The 17783-nt window shown below is 39.3% G+C and overlaps 1 protein-coding gene across 2 annotated transcripts in view; it reads left to right on the plus strand.

The window, feature by feature from the left end:
- Positions 2558 to 17783, plus strand: part of TMPRSS7 (transmembrane protease, serine 7) — a 32837-nt gene continuing 17611 nt past the window's right edge. Inside the window, exons 1-6 of one of the 2 annotated variants that reach the window (XM_021401174.1) lie at positions 2558 to 2767; positions 7662 to 7854; positions 8690 to 8820; positions 11367 to 11434; positions 12441 to 12634; positions 13536 to 13574. In XM_021401174.1, coding sequence (XP_021256849.1) covers positions 2558 to 2767; positions 7662 to 7854; positions 8690 to 8820; positions 11367 to 11434; positions 12441 to 12634; positions 13536 to 13574 — 835 coding nt within the window. Of the gene's footprint in view, positions 2768 to 7661; positions 7855 to 8689; positions 8821 to 11366; positions 11435 to 12440; positions 12635 to 13535; positions 13575 to 14055; positions 14149 to 17783 lie in introns of those variants that run through there. The other variant, XM_021401183.1, reaches the window with a different exon arrangement.

Genomic DNA, 17783 nt, shown 5'->3' on the forward strand with positions numbered 1-17783 from the left:
GACTGGAATCTAACCAATGTTATATCCATCTACAAAAAGAGCATGAGAGAAGACCTACAGAGGAAATATGGGCTTGCTAGACTAGCATCAGTCCCTGGAAAAGTTACAGAGAAGATTGTCCTTGGGGATAGTGAAAGGGATATTTAAAGAACAAACCTATTATCAGGTATAGCTGACAGGAGTTCATTAATGGAAAGTGTTGCTTTAGTAATTTGGTCTCCAACCAAGAAGTAAGTGACATTGTGAGAGAAGAGGAGAAGGCAGCTGATGAAATCCTGCTGGATATCACCAAGGTCTTTGATAAAGCCCTTTGTGGCATCTTTCATGGACAAACTGTCCAACTGTGAGATCAAAAGGTTCACTTTAGGCAGGGTGATGAACTGGCTGGATGGTAGATCTTGAAGGGTTGTAGTAAATGGGGTTACCTCTTGCTGGTGGCCACTCACTAGCTATGTTCCCCAGACTTTAATTCTAGGGCCTATTCTGTTCAATGTTTTCATCGGTGATCTGGATGCAGGATTGGAGGACATTCTCAGAATGCTGGCTGATGATACTCAACTAAGAGGTGCTGTTCCTTCCCTGGAGGGACAAGAAGCTTTGCAAGGGGATCTAGATAAATTGGAGCACAGGGCAATTAGCAACAGCATGAAGTTCATCAAGGGTGAATGCCAGGTGCTGCACCTGGAACAGAGCAATGCTGGACAGAAGCACTTACTAGGAGATGAGTAGTGGGAGAGCAGCTCAGCAGAAAGGAGTCTGGGGGTGCTGCTGACAGCAGACTCAACAAGAGCCAGCAGTGTGCCCTGGCAGCCAAGAGGACAAACTGCATTTTAGCATGCATTAAACACAGCATAGCCAGAAAATGAAAAGAGATGATTCTCCCATTATATTTAGTGTTGGTGCAGCCTCACCTTGAATATTGTATGCTCTTCTGGTTTCCATAATTTAAAAAGGATTCTAAGGTCCTTGAAAACAGCCAGAAGAGGGGCAACCAAGCTGGTAACAGGACTGACTGGAAGGCATGTCCTGTGAGGAGAGACTGAGGACACTCAGGTTGCCCAGTCTGGAGAAGAGGAGGCCAAGAGGTGACCTCACTGCTCTCTGCAGTGCCCTGAGGAGGGGACACAGGGAGGTGCCGGGCTCTGCTCCTGGGAACTGATGGCAGGGCGAGAACATCACAGAGCTGCACTGGGGAGGGTCAGATGGGAAACGTCTCTTTACCTTGAAGGTGATCAAACACTGGAACAGGCTTCCTAGAGACGTGGTTGGTACCTTGTGCCTGTCAGCACTCAAGAGACATTTGGATGATGCACTCATTAAAGTGCTTTAGCTTTTGGTTAGCTTTGATGTCGTTAGGCAGCTAGACTCAATGATCTTTGAAAGTCCTTTCCATCTGAACTGTCTATGTATTCTACTCTAATTCTGGCAAAATTAAGTGTAATTTAAATACTAAAAAAAATGTGGGAGATGGAAGCGAGCAATTGTATATAGTAGTGTGTGTGTGTGTACATTTAGCTATGCTATGAAAGTGTTAACAAGGGCCAGAGCTTATGGTGTGACATTATATGGATAAAATACGTTGCTGTTCTAGCAGAAATAACAAAAAGTAGATATCAAAGACATTGACACTGTGCTTCAGGGCATAAGCCAAGGCTAACGTATAGACAAAAATATCTTAGTTTACAAATACTTCATATAACTGTAGGATTTCTTGACCCATAGACTCATGTTTGAAGTCTTCTATTGCTAGTTACAGCTATGGAGGGTAGATTTTGTTTGGAGCTTGTGTTATGAGGTCTGGTTGTATCTCTTCTGTGTATTCTGTATCTCTCCATTATTATGTTGCTAATGTTTTTATGATTTTTAGCGTAGGCTTCAATGATAAATTCAGAGAATGTGTACATTTTTATTTAAAAGTTAGTCTTTCTCCAGTGCCATTTCTGAACTTGACGCAAGGAAGGCATTAAAATTGTTAATCACTTAAAAGCGCAGACATCTCTATAGTTAGTATCCATTGAGGAAAGTACTGTTGTACATCCTCTATAAATATTTAATTACCGAAGAAAATAGGATGGAACTATTATGGTACAAGTGACTTCCTTCCTCTGATTACAAAAAAGAATATCAGTTTGAAGGTTTATCTATTTTAACAATATAAAATATGCTTATTTCTAAGTTACAATAAAGTAACTAAATTTGAGTCTTCAAAAGGTACCTTATAAAATTCTATAGGAGTCAGAATGCTATTTTTATTTGTAATGGTCATTTGCTACTTGAAGCACTCTTTACTCAAGGTGCTTACAATTTTTTTTTCCTTTTTGTAGTTGCCTAATTTTTCTTTCATTTGCATTTTACTTGGTGCTTTTTTTTTCTTGTTCATCGCAACTGATTTTGTTAGATTTTAACGATGCCGCACTCTGATTTGATATGTTAACAAGCTGGAGTCTATTTCAGCTTTAAAAAAAAGACTATGAAAAGCCTGTTATATTCAGACTGACTTTGATGTCTAAAGTTACTTGATAGCATCCTTCTAATATTCACAAATGCAACAGGGCAGATGAGATTACAACTGGAAACTCATCAAAGTAAATTGATGCCTCTTTTGGTCCTGGTCATTGCTGTTAGCTGTCTTCAGCTTCAGAAGGAGGAGCAGCGCCTGGGGAAAAAGTGCAAGGCTTTCTTAGCTGAGACAAGCAATAAAATTAATTCTGCTGGAATGGATGAAAAAATTGATCACCCAGCAGCTAAACCTGAAGATGACCTAAGTGTAAGTAGGTTGACTTAAGCGTTCTTTATTTCATACACTTCTTGAGACTATTAGATCTGTTATGATCTAATTCTCAAGTATTAACCTGGCAATTCCAATCAGATTTCTTATACCTTTACATTTTATAGCTTAATCTGTAAAACTCCATATATGTTTATATATCTTCCCATTGTTAGTAACGTATATTTTCAGACAACTGAAATGATGGGATTGTTAAAGTAACAATATGAAAAGCTTATATTAGTAGCATGGCAGCATGTTTTCCAAAAACAAACCTATTTCTAGACAAGAAAGTCAACACTGGAGTAGGTAAAGTGTTTGTTTTTTGATTTTTTTTTCCCCCCTGAGGTGATACAGAAGAGGATTATTGCATGAACGTTGACTTGTGACAAAGAAGTGAATAAATAATTTAGTGATAGTCAAATTGCAATTTTAGCTGGAAAGCACTTCTAGAATACAGAAAGTAAGTTGCAGCAGCAGAGAGATGAGTTAAAAATTGTGATCCCTATTCAGCGAAGGTAACAGCTTAACTTTGCTACTGTTTTCCTTACTACAAACTGTTTATGATAAACTAATTTAATTTAAGGAAATATTTAAAGTGTAGAGCACAGCATTCAATACTGCTCTGAATTCTGAAACAGAGAAGTCTGCCATACAAGGATACACAAAGTGCATCTTTTTTTTTAATAAATAAATAAATAAATAAAATCGCAGTTGCAGTAGATGAAATGAAGACATAAACCGTTTCCAGTGTATACTCGTATTCCAGTGATATCAACCCCATGTAATTTCAATTGATCCTTGACAGGGATCTCTGTTTCTAATTTTTAAAAATAAATCTGCCTGGTTAGGTCTACAGATATGAACAAGAATGAAATGTCAAGATTTGAATATAAATTTTTCTTGGGGGAAACTTGATAAAAGCAGCGTGTACCTGTTGATCAATAAAATGACTCAAGTTTCAGATCTGAAATATTGTTGAGCTGTCTTAAGTTCTCCTAGTGAACATCTGAGAGTATAACTGAACTTTACAGGACAGAACAAAGCTTTAAACGAACAAAGAGGCAAACTGCTTTTGATCTTTACACTAAATCATGCTCAATAAGGCTTTAAAAATATGAAAGACAAATTTTGTCCTCTTTGAGAACATGGAAAATAAGTGTCAGAAGAAGATATGTGTCAGGACGCTTTCAGTTAAGATTTTTCACATTTTGTTTGAAGAAATTGTGAAGTGCACTACTGAGTCTAATTATTCTAGTATTAATTTTTTTCATTTCTTTAACTCACTTTTTTACGTTCTCAGCTCTGCAATCAAAGGTGGCTAGACATTGTGTTTGACTATGGGCCTGGCAGGACATATGTAATGATGGATCTTAGCTTTTGTCTGTTTGGATATACAGAGCTCTCTCATCCAAACCATTGGTAGGGCACAATATCAGAGAATTAGACAAATGCAGGATGGTGAGAACTTCTGAAGGTGACCTACCAAGTGCTATTTTCAAACAGAGCTATTGTCAAAGTAGGACAGATCTCCTGGGGCCTAGTCCCACTGAGTTTTGAATATCTCTAGGGATGGCTCAGGTGCACAGCCTTCAGGGTGAAATTCTTTATTTTTGGTGTATTCAGATAGAATTTCCCTTGCTTCCACGTGTGACTGTTGTGGCTGTCTCTTCATTGTGTATCACAGAAAAAAAGTGTGTCTGTGTGTTCTCTGTAATCCACTTCAGACTGGGAAATATATGGCAGCATTACTTATGCTGATTTTCACCTGGAGCTCTCAGATTTCCACTGTACAATACCAGCTCTAGCCCCTCACCTATTAGTGGCCATTCTCTGGTGTTGTTCCAGTTTATCAGCATCTCTGTTATACTGATGGGAACAGTACTTCAGATGTGGCTCTAATAGCCTTAGACAGAAGGAAAGAAAGACTTATTTCAGATTATATCACAAATGGCTTTTGCAAATGGCTAGTATTTATCCCTAGCATTTCCTGGATGTCAAGCTCCAAAGGCATGTAGTTTTTGTAATCATTGAATTAACACAGCAACCTGTGCTGATAATTTGGAGGGCAGATCTTGGATAGGTACCTCCTCCAGTAAAATACAATTGGTAGGGTTGAAGAATGAGCCTTGTGCCTACATCTTTTATTCTACAATAGTTCACATGTTCTTGCACTGCATCCTCCGAGGGGCCTCTAAGAATTAAATGAAGGCAAGTAGCCTAGAAGCTTGTTGCAGTTTGTCTCCTCACTGCCTACTCCTTGTAGCCCTGCAGAGGCTACAGAGACCTTTCAGCACAGGGAGCAGCCAGATCTGCCCAAAACAAGGCCTGTGAATGATATATGTGTATCTGTTCTAGTGTGGTTGCAAGCTCCCCTATGTACTTGAATACTGAAGGAGATGGGTCATAGAACAGGAGTCTGTACCTCAGCAGAGGTAGCCTATCTGCACCTTGAGCAAACAACGCACTGGTTGTCATTGGGTTGTGTCAGAGATTCCTGATTTGAATAGCTGGGAGATGATGCAACTCTGAGTATGTCCCAGCCCACGAGTAGCATAAAATTGGCTGAAGGGTGAGGGAAATGCACTTTGAAAAGGTCATGAAAATAAATTAAGCTGTTCCAAAGACCAAATCCAAAAATGATCCTTTTCCTTAAATTAATTGGTGAAGTTCATCTTTGTATATGTGAGATCTTGAACCAGGTTTTTTTGACCCAAAATCCGTTATGCACTTCATACAAGTCTTCCCACAAAAAGCTCTTGATGCTGATGTTTGACAGGAGTTTGTCAACACCTCTCTCAAGGAGATCCCACAACGTTCCAAGGCATCCTCGTGAGTGCCTCCCTCTCACAAGCACCAACATATTTTTGAGATGTTTCTTGAATCTTCCCTGTTATGTGGCAATATTATGTAACTTATAGTTGTGATATAAGAAGCAAATGAAAGTTTTTCTGTAGTTATAATTCTAGATTTAGCTAGTATCATGGCCTTGTCTCTCTTCATACCCAATGCACTCAGTTATTAAAGCCTTGAATGGTACAGGAACTTGCCAACTAATCTCTGTGTGGATGAGACAATGAATCAACGTGGAAAGATGGTTGAACCTTTTTCTGACATTGTAAGGAAGTATTTGACTGTCACAGGACCGCTCCAGGCAGGAAATTTATGAAATCCCACAGATTTTCCCTGGCAGCTCTTGCTGTGCATGTACCAACTAATACACAGTATTTATATGCTTACATGCATTGATTTTTTGGAGGGAGAATCTTTTTGTACCAGGTACTTCCTCTGGCATTTTCATCTGAAGAACAGACAAAACTATGAATAAATAATATAAGGAATAGAAACTGCTGCTGCAAATGCAGATATGGTCACATAGTAGTCTTTCAAACTGAGTTAAGACAGTCAGGACATATTCTGAATAGTGTAGGACAACTGGGACTGTAGTACAAGATAATCTATTAAGGGGCTGCATATCCAGATAATAACCTTGTCTAGGTTCTATCCTGTCATGGTTTTATGACTTTCGGTTATTGGTACTCCACATCATAACATCATGTAGTGAATGTACCTGGTTCTCAGAAGAGAAGGACTACTACATTCCCCACGGCACTTTGCTCCTCTGTTACCATTTTCCAGCCAGAGGGAAAAGATAAAAGCTCGCAGTATAAAAACTTGCAGATCACGAGACCTCGTCCCTTTTTCCACCGTCTCTCGTCTTGGCAGCACCTCACTCTCTAGCCGTCTTATCGTCGGTAGTAGAGTAAGGCCTATCTTGATTTTGGGACATTCTCTCTCTCTCTGTATTAGATTTATCAGCTTAAATTGTAATTATATTGTATTATAGTGTGTTGTTTTGCATTCCGATATTTTATTTAGTAAATTAGTTTGTTTCTCCTCAGATTGTTGCCGCTGTTCTTTGCTCTCAGGGCCATCTCCTTACCCTTCTCCCCTTTTCCCGGGGCGTGGGCCCGTGGGTCCCCCGTCCCCTTCGTCATGGAATCGGGCTGAACGCCCGTAAACCATTGACATATCCCAACAAGAATTGTGTTGTTTTCTCCTATTCACTGGGGAGAATTTCTTAAAGGGAGCTAGATGTGATGTGCAGGAAGAGGCTGCCCAAACCTGTGATTCTTCATCCTGAAAGGAAGCTGAGTACACTAGTACTGGCATAGTCATTGTCTTAGAAGAAAGTGTGGCTTTATGTTTGGAACAGCAGTGATGCTTTGACCATGGGCTGGGAGGATGCAAGGATAACGTGCATACGCCCGTCTCCTGGTTCCTTAGCAGGGAAATGATGAGTGTAGTACTGCAAAAAGGACAGACTACCTGAACATCTTACTAACACTTCCCTTCTATTTCAAGCAAAGGGAGGAATGAATGACTGAACATGTGCCTGATTTTGCACAAAATTTGCATCAGCGTAGCGAATATTTGAGTAGTGAGACCACTTGCTAAGTTGTGTTATAAAGTTGCCAGTGAAAAGCTGCCGTTCTCCAGTACTTGTCTGTGTATACTCCCCAGTTTAAACCAGTGCAAGATAACTCAAAATAATTAAATAATTAAAAATAATATCTATTATTAAGCTCTTTAGACAAACGAAGGCTGATTTACACTAATGAGAGATGCACAAGGTGTAAGCATTTCTTCAGATAGTTAGTTCTGGATTGCTGTTGCATAGTGAGCTGTTATCCTGGGGCACGTTGTGTTTTTACATCCCCACTGCAAGTGTCTGGAAAAAAAGTACCTTGCTTCCTGTCTGCAATTTAAACTGCTGCTGCATTAATAATGGTCTTGTATGTGAAGTAACAGACAGTTGTGTGTGGGTTTCTGTTCTAGCTTTTGGTCAGTCAAATGCTTTCACATTTGCTTGTTATCTCTCACCTTATTTTAGGTAGCCAACGTCTCAGTCCAAATGGTATCTGCAGAAGACAAGTTGGTAAAGAGGATTCTGGAGAGGAAAAAACATAGCAAACTGAAGAAAAAAGAAAAGATGCTGTGGAATTTTCAAAACCAAATAATTCTTTTTACCCTCATTCTATTCGTTTTAGGAGTTGTGACCTGGACTTTACTGTGGCTCTTTATTGGTGAGTTGCTGAAAGCTCAGGCCCATTTCAAACGTCACTATTGCTAATAACACTTTCTGTTATTTGTAGGATCTCCCTTGTCTTGAAGGCTCTTTCTTAAATAACAGAACAAACAAACAAACCCACATGGATCTTTATTAAATGGGTTGTGGAAGAATTTTGAATATCTTTGCTAGAACTTCATATGGATTGAATTTACAAGTGTAACAGCAGGCACAGCTATTGGTTTAGGAACTGTGCTTTGTCTTTTCTCAAGGGTTACACAAAGTATTTATTGTGTGTTGGCTAATTGCTATGTGTCCTAGCTAATTGTGCATACAGTTACCATAACCTGATTCCTCATGAACTGTGACTTCCACAGTGTTTCTTGGCCTGCTGGAGGCCAGGTAAATCTTCTGTCCCTTATGCAGAACAGATTTAAAGCAGGAGAAAAATACAGAAAGCAATTGCATTGTTTGTGATCTGTAAAAAAAAAACGAGACAGGACAAGAAAAGAAATGATAGTTCCTGTGGAGTGTTACCTTCTTGCTTGATGTGGGCAGTAAAAGCTTTGGCAATAGTACTGTCTAAGGTTCCTAAGGGACACTCCAGGACGTGGACATTCACATTGCCTTCGTTATGCTTGTTCATTCATACCATTGTATCTTATCTTGTGTGCACAAAACAGGTTCTTGATTAACCTTCATATTGTAGTACTCATCTAAATCAACTGGCCATGAAAATTTAGTGTTGATTTGGTAGTTCTCTCCACTGTAAGGCTGAATGGATGAATTTGGTTTAGCATTTATGTGTTATTTAAAAAATAACTAGAGTTTGTTTTCTTTGTTTCTTGCAGTTCAGGCAGAAAACAAAGATGCATTGTACTTTGTTGGGTTGTTTCGTGTTGCCAACATAGAGTTTCTACCAGAATACAGGCAGAAGGAGTCAAAAGAATTTCTCTCTGTGGCACAGAACGTCCAACATGTGGTAAGATGAGTGGGCTGCCTGGCTAGCAACAAGTAGCAGAGACTAGAGCTGTAAACAGGAGGTGCAAATTTCAGGTGCAATTGAGTCTGCTGTGGTGTTCTGCTTCTTTTTTTTTTTTTTTTTTTCCTCCCTCAGAAGACTGCAAAGGTGGCTGTCTGGAGTCAGGAAGGAACTGGCTGCTTTTAGCTTGCTATCTTCAATCTAAATTTTGGAGAGGTCTGTTTGACATTTACATTTACTAAAAATTTTACATATTGTGCCCCACAAATCTGAGTCTATGAACAGAATGCTACACCAACCCTTCAGAACTTAATTGCCACTTTCAAGACATTGATGAGATCTTTTGCATTCAAATTGTTATCTGCTGCCAGTCTTCTGCCTTAGAGCATCTACAATTACACTAGAACTCTCATACTCATTTACATTTACGTTTCCTTCTGATACCAGATATTGTAAAGACCATTATTTTTTCCCAAACACCTTGCACTAGTCACAGCAGAAAGAGAGCTCTGTGTTGTAGGCATAACATTAAGACTGCTTTGCAGCTGGAAAGGAGAGGTGTGCCTCACAATTAAAAAGGAATTTGCCTTTGAAGACCTGTAGTGTGGGCAGGAAAAAAACATTACAGTCTAGTAATGCAGCACTGTCCACAAAAGGATTAAAGCACTAGTAAAAACAAAGCAAAACAAAAAAAAAACAAAAAACAAACAAAAAAACTGCTAAAACATGTAAACAAAAGTCAATGCAAACAAGACATTTCTGAATAATTACTAAGTTTTTGTCATCTTATAACATGAACTCATGTTCACTAGCTCTATCTTTGATAAGAGGGATGACGTTGTTCCCCCTAGAAGCTGTCATGAAAGACTTGAAAGCAAGCTAGTTTTCTTATCCCACACGTCATTGTCTTGATGTGCTTTCAGGCCAGAGATGGAGCAGTGCAGGTATTGTCTTTGCCCACTCACAAGGGAGCAGGTCCAACCTGCTGCGGGCCCTATGTTGTGCTCTTGTCCTGGAGTATCTTGATGCTGTTTCAGCAGAGAGAGGTGGTGGATAAGAGGGTGAACTGGCAGTGTCACCACCTTCTACTTAATTGTAACTTGAAAATTACTTTTTGTCTCTAAACTTTGCTTGAACTCACCAATAGATTTTGCACTGCTTGATACAGTGCATCTTGGTACCTGACCATTGGCTAAAAAGGCTGGAAGGGATGTGGGGGATTTGAGTTTGTGAGGTTTATGTTTGCTTTTTGACACTGAAACTCCTTTGTTAGTGATTCATGGCTCTGAGATCCCCAGAACAACTGAAGAACCTCTCAAGATAGGATCATTTCCCCTTTGATGGTAACAATAATGTGTAAAATCCCTCATAGCCTAACCTGGAGGAAGATTGAGCTCCACCTATTTTATTTAGGCCCTCAAAAGAATTGTTCAAACCTCTTGTGTCAAACACCAAAAGTTAGGAAATAACATTAATGTCACTTTCACAAGTTTTGTTTTTTAAAAAATCCATGTTACAGTCCCTTGGGCATCACTGTTAACCATTACATTGCAGGATGGGGTCTGAACAGCTTGAGGTGCATGCCACCTGGTGGTGTTAGCAGTGTGCCTCCTTCAGGGAGAGGAATTAAGCAACATTACCATCATGCTGGCATCATCACACTCTTACCTAAAAAACTGGTAGAACTGGGAGCATATTTTCCCCAATGGCAGTCCTGCAGCATGAAATGGCAGTTTTTCCTTCTGCACATACATTGTACTGTACATTGGAAAGAAATGTGTTAATGCTAAGCTGCTAATAGAGAGAATATAGGCACAAACTGAATAAAAATGCAAGAAATTCTCCAGTAATACTGGGAAGGAGAACAGAACAAAGAAAGAAAAAACAGTTTTTTGGTGAAGGTGATCCATTTGTCTGGAGAGATTGTGGAGTCTCAATTCTTGGAGATATAAAATCAACTGGTTGCATCCCTGAGCTGTTATTGACCCTGCTTTGAGCAGGTGGGTTGGACTAGATGATTTTCAGAGGCCCCTTCCAATCCCGACTTCCAACCTCAATCATCTTGTGATTCTGTGAAAAAATCTGTTATATGCTGTTTGCTTATATCTTATAAGCAAATATTATATTTTATATATTGCCTTAGTGGCAATGTTATGTGCACCTGTTCTTTTCCTGAAGATTGGCACTAAAGTTTTCGCATTAGGAGAGAGAAGGACTTTGTGTTTGGGTTTTTCTGAGCAAAGAATGTGCACCCTTTTCAAAACTAATTTATTTGAGAAAAGCGTTTGCTGTACATGTCAGCTGGCCATGTACAGAAGATACGATGTTCCTGTTGATATTGGAGTCAGTAAGGATGCATTGCACAGCCGATCTGTCCATGTCTATTGCTCTGCCTGTACTGGTTGCTGTATGTCTGGATGTGTGTGCTGATTTCTTGTTCTTGGTGGAAAAGATATTCCTGGGAAAACCTGGGCCTAGAACATCTCTAGGTATGCCTGATTTTTTGAAATGCTATATCTTTATCAGTTTAATACTTTCTCTTTCAGATGAACTTGGTTTACACTACCTCCTCTTTCTCCAAATTTTATAAGCAGTCCACTGTTACAGAAGTCAGGTAAAACTGTGGTTAACGTGTTCATACTTTTTGGCAGATAATATGTGATATAATGAGCCCACAAGAGAAACCTGTTTTTGGTGGTTAGTTATGATTTAATCACTCTGGTAATCACTTGTACTGATAGCAAAATGCATGTATAACCTGCACTGATTCCTTAAATGCAAGTAAGGGCAAACTGAAGTTATTTCAGGAGTTTGTTTTCTGCAAGGTAAATGGGAATTTAAGGTAAACTTAAGTTACCCAGAATTTATGTCCCTGAAGAAGTATGGTGATACTTTAGCTGATAGATCATCAATACCCTGATGTGTAGCCTCTCTAACACACTGTTACAACAAAACATCGAACAGGGTTCGATGTATTTTATAGATGTTATTGAGATGAAACTATTTTGTACTGACAGATGTCTTTGCATGGGAGAAAGGAAAATCCTCTATGCTGCGATAAAGTGCATTTACTTTAGTATTAAATGTGCAATTGGTGTAAAAGGGTTAAGTATCTAAATCCTCATGAACTAAACACAGTTTTGGAACAGGAGTTTTTTGATTGTGTTTGATTTAAGGAATTATCTTCTCATCTGGTGGGCAAAGATTGATGTGACCATATTCAGCATCTAAAAGTATTATTTAAGTAATTTAGAAATTGGTTCTTGTGCAGTACAGTACAGGGTAAGATGCACTGAGATGCAGAGTTCTGCATTTATGGAGATGGCAATTCTACCATTTCTGTTACGAATTTTAGGAGGTAATCCAGCTCTAATTCAAGTAGTTATGATGTTTTTTGGCAAACCACAAAAGCCGGGAAATCATCCTTGTGAGGATCCTCAGCTGGGTGTAAGACATGCATTTTGGGGTTCCTTTTTTCAGGAAAGAAAATACATTCATTGCATCAAACCAACAAGACAAGTTGTAAATGAGCCATGTTGTTCAAAAGAAGCTTGTGTTAAGAGTCTAGCCTTCAGAAGACTTTCAACATGATAGTAATCTGTAGGACTTTCTTATTTCAGTAACAACAATAATGGAGGCCTTCTTATTCACTTCTGGATCGTATTTGTGGTACCACAGGCGAAAGGCCAAGCACTGTGTGAGGACTGTGTGGCTGCCATTTTAAAGGATTCCATTCAGACAAGCATCGTTAACCGGACCTCAGTGGGAACTCTCCAGGGCCTTGCAGTTGACATGGACTCCATCGTACTAAGTGGTTAGTATTAGCACATGTCCCTGTCCTTGAAGGGACACTTTACTAATTAAGAAGTTTTTACCTTGGAGTTGCAGATTCTGTAAACACACTGACATATCTATCCTGTGCTTCTCATGGCGGGGAGGGGAAAGGGGCTGGTGGTGTAGAAAAGAAAAGATTGGAAGTGAAATTAAGGTACCAAATGTCTTTGTCTCTGAAGCAGTCCTTCTTGTACTTGGAGTGTTTATGTTGTAATTCTGGAGCTAAGCCTGACGTCGTACAGCCAGCTCAGATTTGACTTAGGAGGTATCCAAATGTGATGGGTTCCTTTTTATGCAACGATCAAACTTCAACCCACTCCACTGAAGATTCTTTTGACATCCTTATTAGAGTTAAATAAACAATATACAAATTTATTATAAAGCTGCCTATTCATTAAACAACTTCTATACCTATGCCATTCCCGTCTAGGGAAGAAATTAGCAGGGAAGAATTCAAGAACCTGTTTAAAGTAACTAGTTACAAAGCAGGTTAAGATTTTTAGCCTTATGAACAAAGGACAGAACAAGCTTCAAGTGAATAAACCTCCCCAACTGAAAGCTGAAAAATAATTTGGGACCAAGGGTGAGGAAATCACTTCCTAGGTACCTACGTCTCAGGCCTTCAGCTGAACTGCATCACTTAATTGAGATGCAGTCCCTTTGTTCCTCAGGCACTGAGGTTCTGTCTGCAGACATGACTGGTACTTCCAAAGCAGCTTGCAGGATTTGCAGAGATAGAGTGGGCTCGGGCAGTTTTCCTCATTGAGACAGCTGTTTCATTCTATGTGCTTAGTGCTAGGATTAAGAATATGATAGAATCAAACCCTACATTCTGTTTTTTGTGCAAATGAGAAGACTCACATGACCTTTCTTCTATGCAGCAGGTCTTCGGTCAGATTACTGGTCAACAACAGGAACAGGTAATTCACCATTTTGGCAGCTTCCTGGCAGAGATAGAGAATGAATTCTAATTCATGTCTTAAGACTCAAATATACTGCTCAGTATTAATTAAAAGGATCAAATTCAGCTTTGGCATTTCTATGCTTACTTGCTATTAGAGTGACCAAGAGTCTTGCATGGGACAAATACAGAAACTATCTGCCTTTATTTTGACTGTTAAACTTTGAATGTATTTAGTGGCATGGTGGAGAATAAACTTAGAAGTCATTTGCCGTTCACTCTGTGCTGAAAAGAATACGAACCCATTCTAATCTGGACAGTACTGAATTTAAATCTGTTTATTGGCTTTCACCCTGAACAGTAACAAAGTTTTTGTCTATCTTTTATCCTCCTTACTCCCTTTTCTCCAAGGTTAATGATGTGTTTTTCCTTTAAATGAATTCCTTAGCAGAAGTTAGACCAAGCAGTTCAATTTTGCCAGGGTAATGGGAGACACTGTTTATATACCTGTTTGATTGAGGTGTTTTAAACCTCCCAGTGAGATTCTTTGCTGATATGAAGAGACTTTACAAGCAGACAAGCACAGTTCAAAAGTAAGTCACAGCTCTGTTTACTAGCATGTGGAGTAGGTACCTAAAAAAAAGCACTGCTAAGCATTACTATACTAACCAACTTTGGATGAGCAACCTGTTAAGGCTTTGGTTTAGAGGCTGCCGGTCAGACAGGGGGTTGCTGGTGTCTCTTGCTCCTTGACACAGGCTTACTCTTCTTCTTGTCTAATTGCACTCTTTCAATTTTTAAGGTCTTTATTCCCTTCCATGTCTATGTTTTTTTGTTTTTTGAGATATTAACTTGTATAAAGACTACTCTGAAAGTAACGCCTCCTATTTTATTATGCTGGCCCATGATGTCAGAGGCAGATGTTGGTGGCATGGCAATAGAGGTTAGACCTTCTTGTCAGTATTCTCTTACATTTTGTTGCTGTGTGACAGATGGCAGCAGAGTGGCAGTCTGACAAAATGGAATCTGGCATGGAAATGAATATGAAACAAAGACGTGTCATTGTATTCCTCCATTTGGAAAAAATTGCACGCATTGACATTCACTGATGCTAGCCGAACACTTATGGAGACCAAACAGTGGATGTGAGCACAGTGAGGCAGTGGGTGATACGTTTCAGCAGTGGTGACAGTGGGTCACTTCTGGAGGTGCGATGTTTACAAGTGCAGCATGCAGGCTCTTGTTCATCACTGGTAAAAATGCATAGCTAATGGTGGTGACTATTTTGAAAAATAGTGTTTTGTAGCTGAGAATTTACTCTATCAAATAGTGTCTTTGTGCTCTTTGTATCTGTTGTAATTTCCAGGGAAATAAATAGGAGACATTACTTTCAGAGCAGCCTACTTAATTGTTGCCTTATAAGATGGTCTGTCCAAACAACATGATCCTATAGACTATTTTTTCTTAGTATTCTTTTTCTTAATCTCTCTAGGTGCTTTCTTGAACACAAATAATTTGAAGTTTACATTTGTTTAAGATAGTTTTATCACACCTTGTCTGATGACATTAATCTTTCCAATTACCCCAGAAAAAAAATCTGGTAGTAGATTTTCTGCTATGAGAAATGTAGCATCTGATGATCTTTGGTTTATGTTTTGCCCTTCACGGTCAAGTCATTCTAGTGCATTACAGTCAATCCTGCGATTGATTATAACACATCCTTCTTTAGTAGTTCAAATTCTGAAGCTCACAATTTATTGTAATATTTCCTTGGCACATCTCTTAATGGGCATTTTAATTACATAAAAGAATTAAATATATTGGTGCTCACTCGCATAGCAATTTCATTTTCCAGTTCATTGTTCCAGGGCAGAGAAATGGGTTTTATTTTATTTTATATTTTATTTATTTATTTTATTTGGTGGTGGTGGGGGGGATTTAACTTGTCTTTCACATAAAGGGGAAAGGATGGCCTGCCATATTCTAAACATTTTTCAAAGACTTACAGTGCTGTCAGTCACAGCTGGCAACAGTTGTAGGAGTTCTGAACTGCTAGGGCAGTTCAGAAAATCACATATTGATGCATTTTCATTTGCTAGGTTCCCTTGATTATGTCTGCTTAGGGCCGTAGAATATGGTGAAAAGATGGAAGTGGGGCTTAGCATATCCTCAGCAAGTTTGCTGATGACACCAAACTGAGTGGTGCTGTTGATACAACAGAAGAAAGGGATGCCATCCAGAGGGACGTGGAAAAGTTTGAGAAGTGGATCTATGTGAACCTAATGAGGTTCAACAAGGCCTAGTGCAAGGTATTAAACTTGGGCCATGGCAATTGCAAGTATGTGTGCAGTCTGGGAGAAGAACTCAGAGCAGCCCTGTGGAGAAGGACTTGGGGGTCCTGGTGGATGAAAAGCTTGATGCAAGCCAACAGTATGTGCTTGCAGCCTGAAAGGCCATCTGTATCCTCGGCTGCATCAAAAAGAGGGGCAGCTAGCAGGGAGAGGGAGGGTATTTTTCCCCTCTGCTCTATGCTCGTGAGGCCCCAGCCGGAGTACTGTGTCCAGGTCTGGGGCTGTCAGCACAAGAAAGACATAGAGCAGTTGGAGCAGGTCCAGAGGAGGCCTCAAAGATGATCAGAGAGCAAGAGAATATCTCCTGTGAAGAAAACTCAGGTAGCTGTTCAGTCTGGAGAAGGGAACCTTTGGAGAGACCTTTTTGGAGCCTTCCAGTGCGTAAAGGGAGCTTATAAACAGGAGGGATATCAACTTTTTACATGGACAGATATTGATAGGATAAGGAAGAATGGTTTTAAACAAAAAATGAGGGATTTAGTTTAAATGTCAAGTGGATGTTTTTCATTCAGAGAGTAGTGAGGCACAGGCTGCCCAGAGAAGCTGTGGTTACCCCATCCCTGGAGGCATTCAAGGCCAGGTTGGATGTGGCCCCGGACAGCCTGATCTAGTGTGTGGAAGTCCTTCCCATGGCAGGGTGGTGGAACTGAATGGTCTTTAAGGTCCCTTCCAACCCAAGCCATTCTCTGGTTCAATGACTCTATGATTGCTTCTAGCTCCAGGGCTAGCTCTGAATTTTATGCATCATGCTCTTCACCAGCCGTGAGCTAGTCACGTTGTAATTTACTTAGAAGCAATAATGATAGTAATAGAATTCTAAGGAATTTCTGTCAGTTAGAACTGGTTGTGTTAGGGGTGAGAAAATATGCAGGAAGAACTATTATTTAAAAAAAAAAGTTACTGGAAAGAGATAAAATAAGGAAGAACAATAGTTCAAAGCTTTAAATAGTACTGTAACTGAACTCGAATGGCATGTGACTGACAAAATGTTCACAAGCATTAGTTTCAAGATTGTAACTTAGAAGTTCGAGTGGGACAACAAGTGAACAACTAGTGGTTAAAACACAAGCATCAATTTGAGTCGATGACTGAGGGCAAATTTTCATGGTGTTCTAAGTGAAGTTCCACAACTGTAACTATTTCAGACACTTGTCTCCTTAGAAGGTAGACATTCATGCAAATATTTACTGAGTCTTATTCTCCCTAATTTGCTTGCTTCCTCCTTCTCACCGTTTATAGATCTACGTTAAGAGTTCTAGATATGACCAAATAAAAAAATCCCTAAGTATTTTGCTGAATGGGGACTGACATATTTAATTGAAACAAAGATCTCAATAAATTTGACTTTAAAGCCATGCTTTGTTCAGCATAGCTAGAAAATTGTACGTAAGTAGGGTAACTTTTTGGTGATTTTTATCTAATATATGATACATTTTTTAAAAATAAAAACAGGTTAGGCTAGGTTGTATTTTTTACAGCGTTTATTTTCTAACAGTGACTTCTAATACTGCAAATGTTTTCAAGACTTGACACTGCAAAATCCTGGTCTGAATTCATTTTGGCTCTACTTGGTACAGGAGGTTGAACAAGAAAGTTCCTAGAATCACTTCCAACTTGTATTAATAGGTGAATTCATGGTAGCACTTGCTGCTCATTTCTCGTAAAACACTGAGTAGCTTGATGTTTGAGTAATAAGCTAAAAATCTACAGTAATACAAAAGCGTAGGTCTTTTTTTTTTTTTTTTTTTTTTTTTTTTTTAGGGAGAACAGTTGATTTCTGCCTTGACAGTAGATGAACATTTCCTAGGGAATAATTTATCCTTTGGAGGTCCACAGATCTTTGTTAAATGCATATGTGTGCTGCACAAAATGGCAGT

This window comes from Numida meleagris, chromosome 1 (assembly GCF_002078875.1).
Source record: "Numida meleagris isolate 19003 breed g44 Domestic line chromosome 1, NumMel1.0, whole genome shotgun sequence".
Taxonomy (NCBI): domain Eukaryota; kingdom Metazoa; phylum Chordata; class Aves; order Galliformes; family Numididae; genus Numida; species Numida meleagris.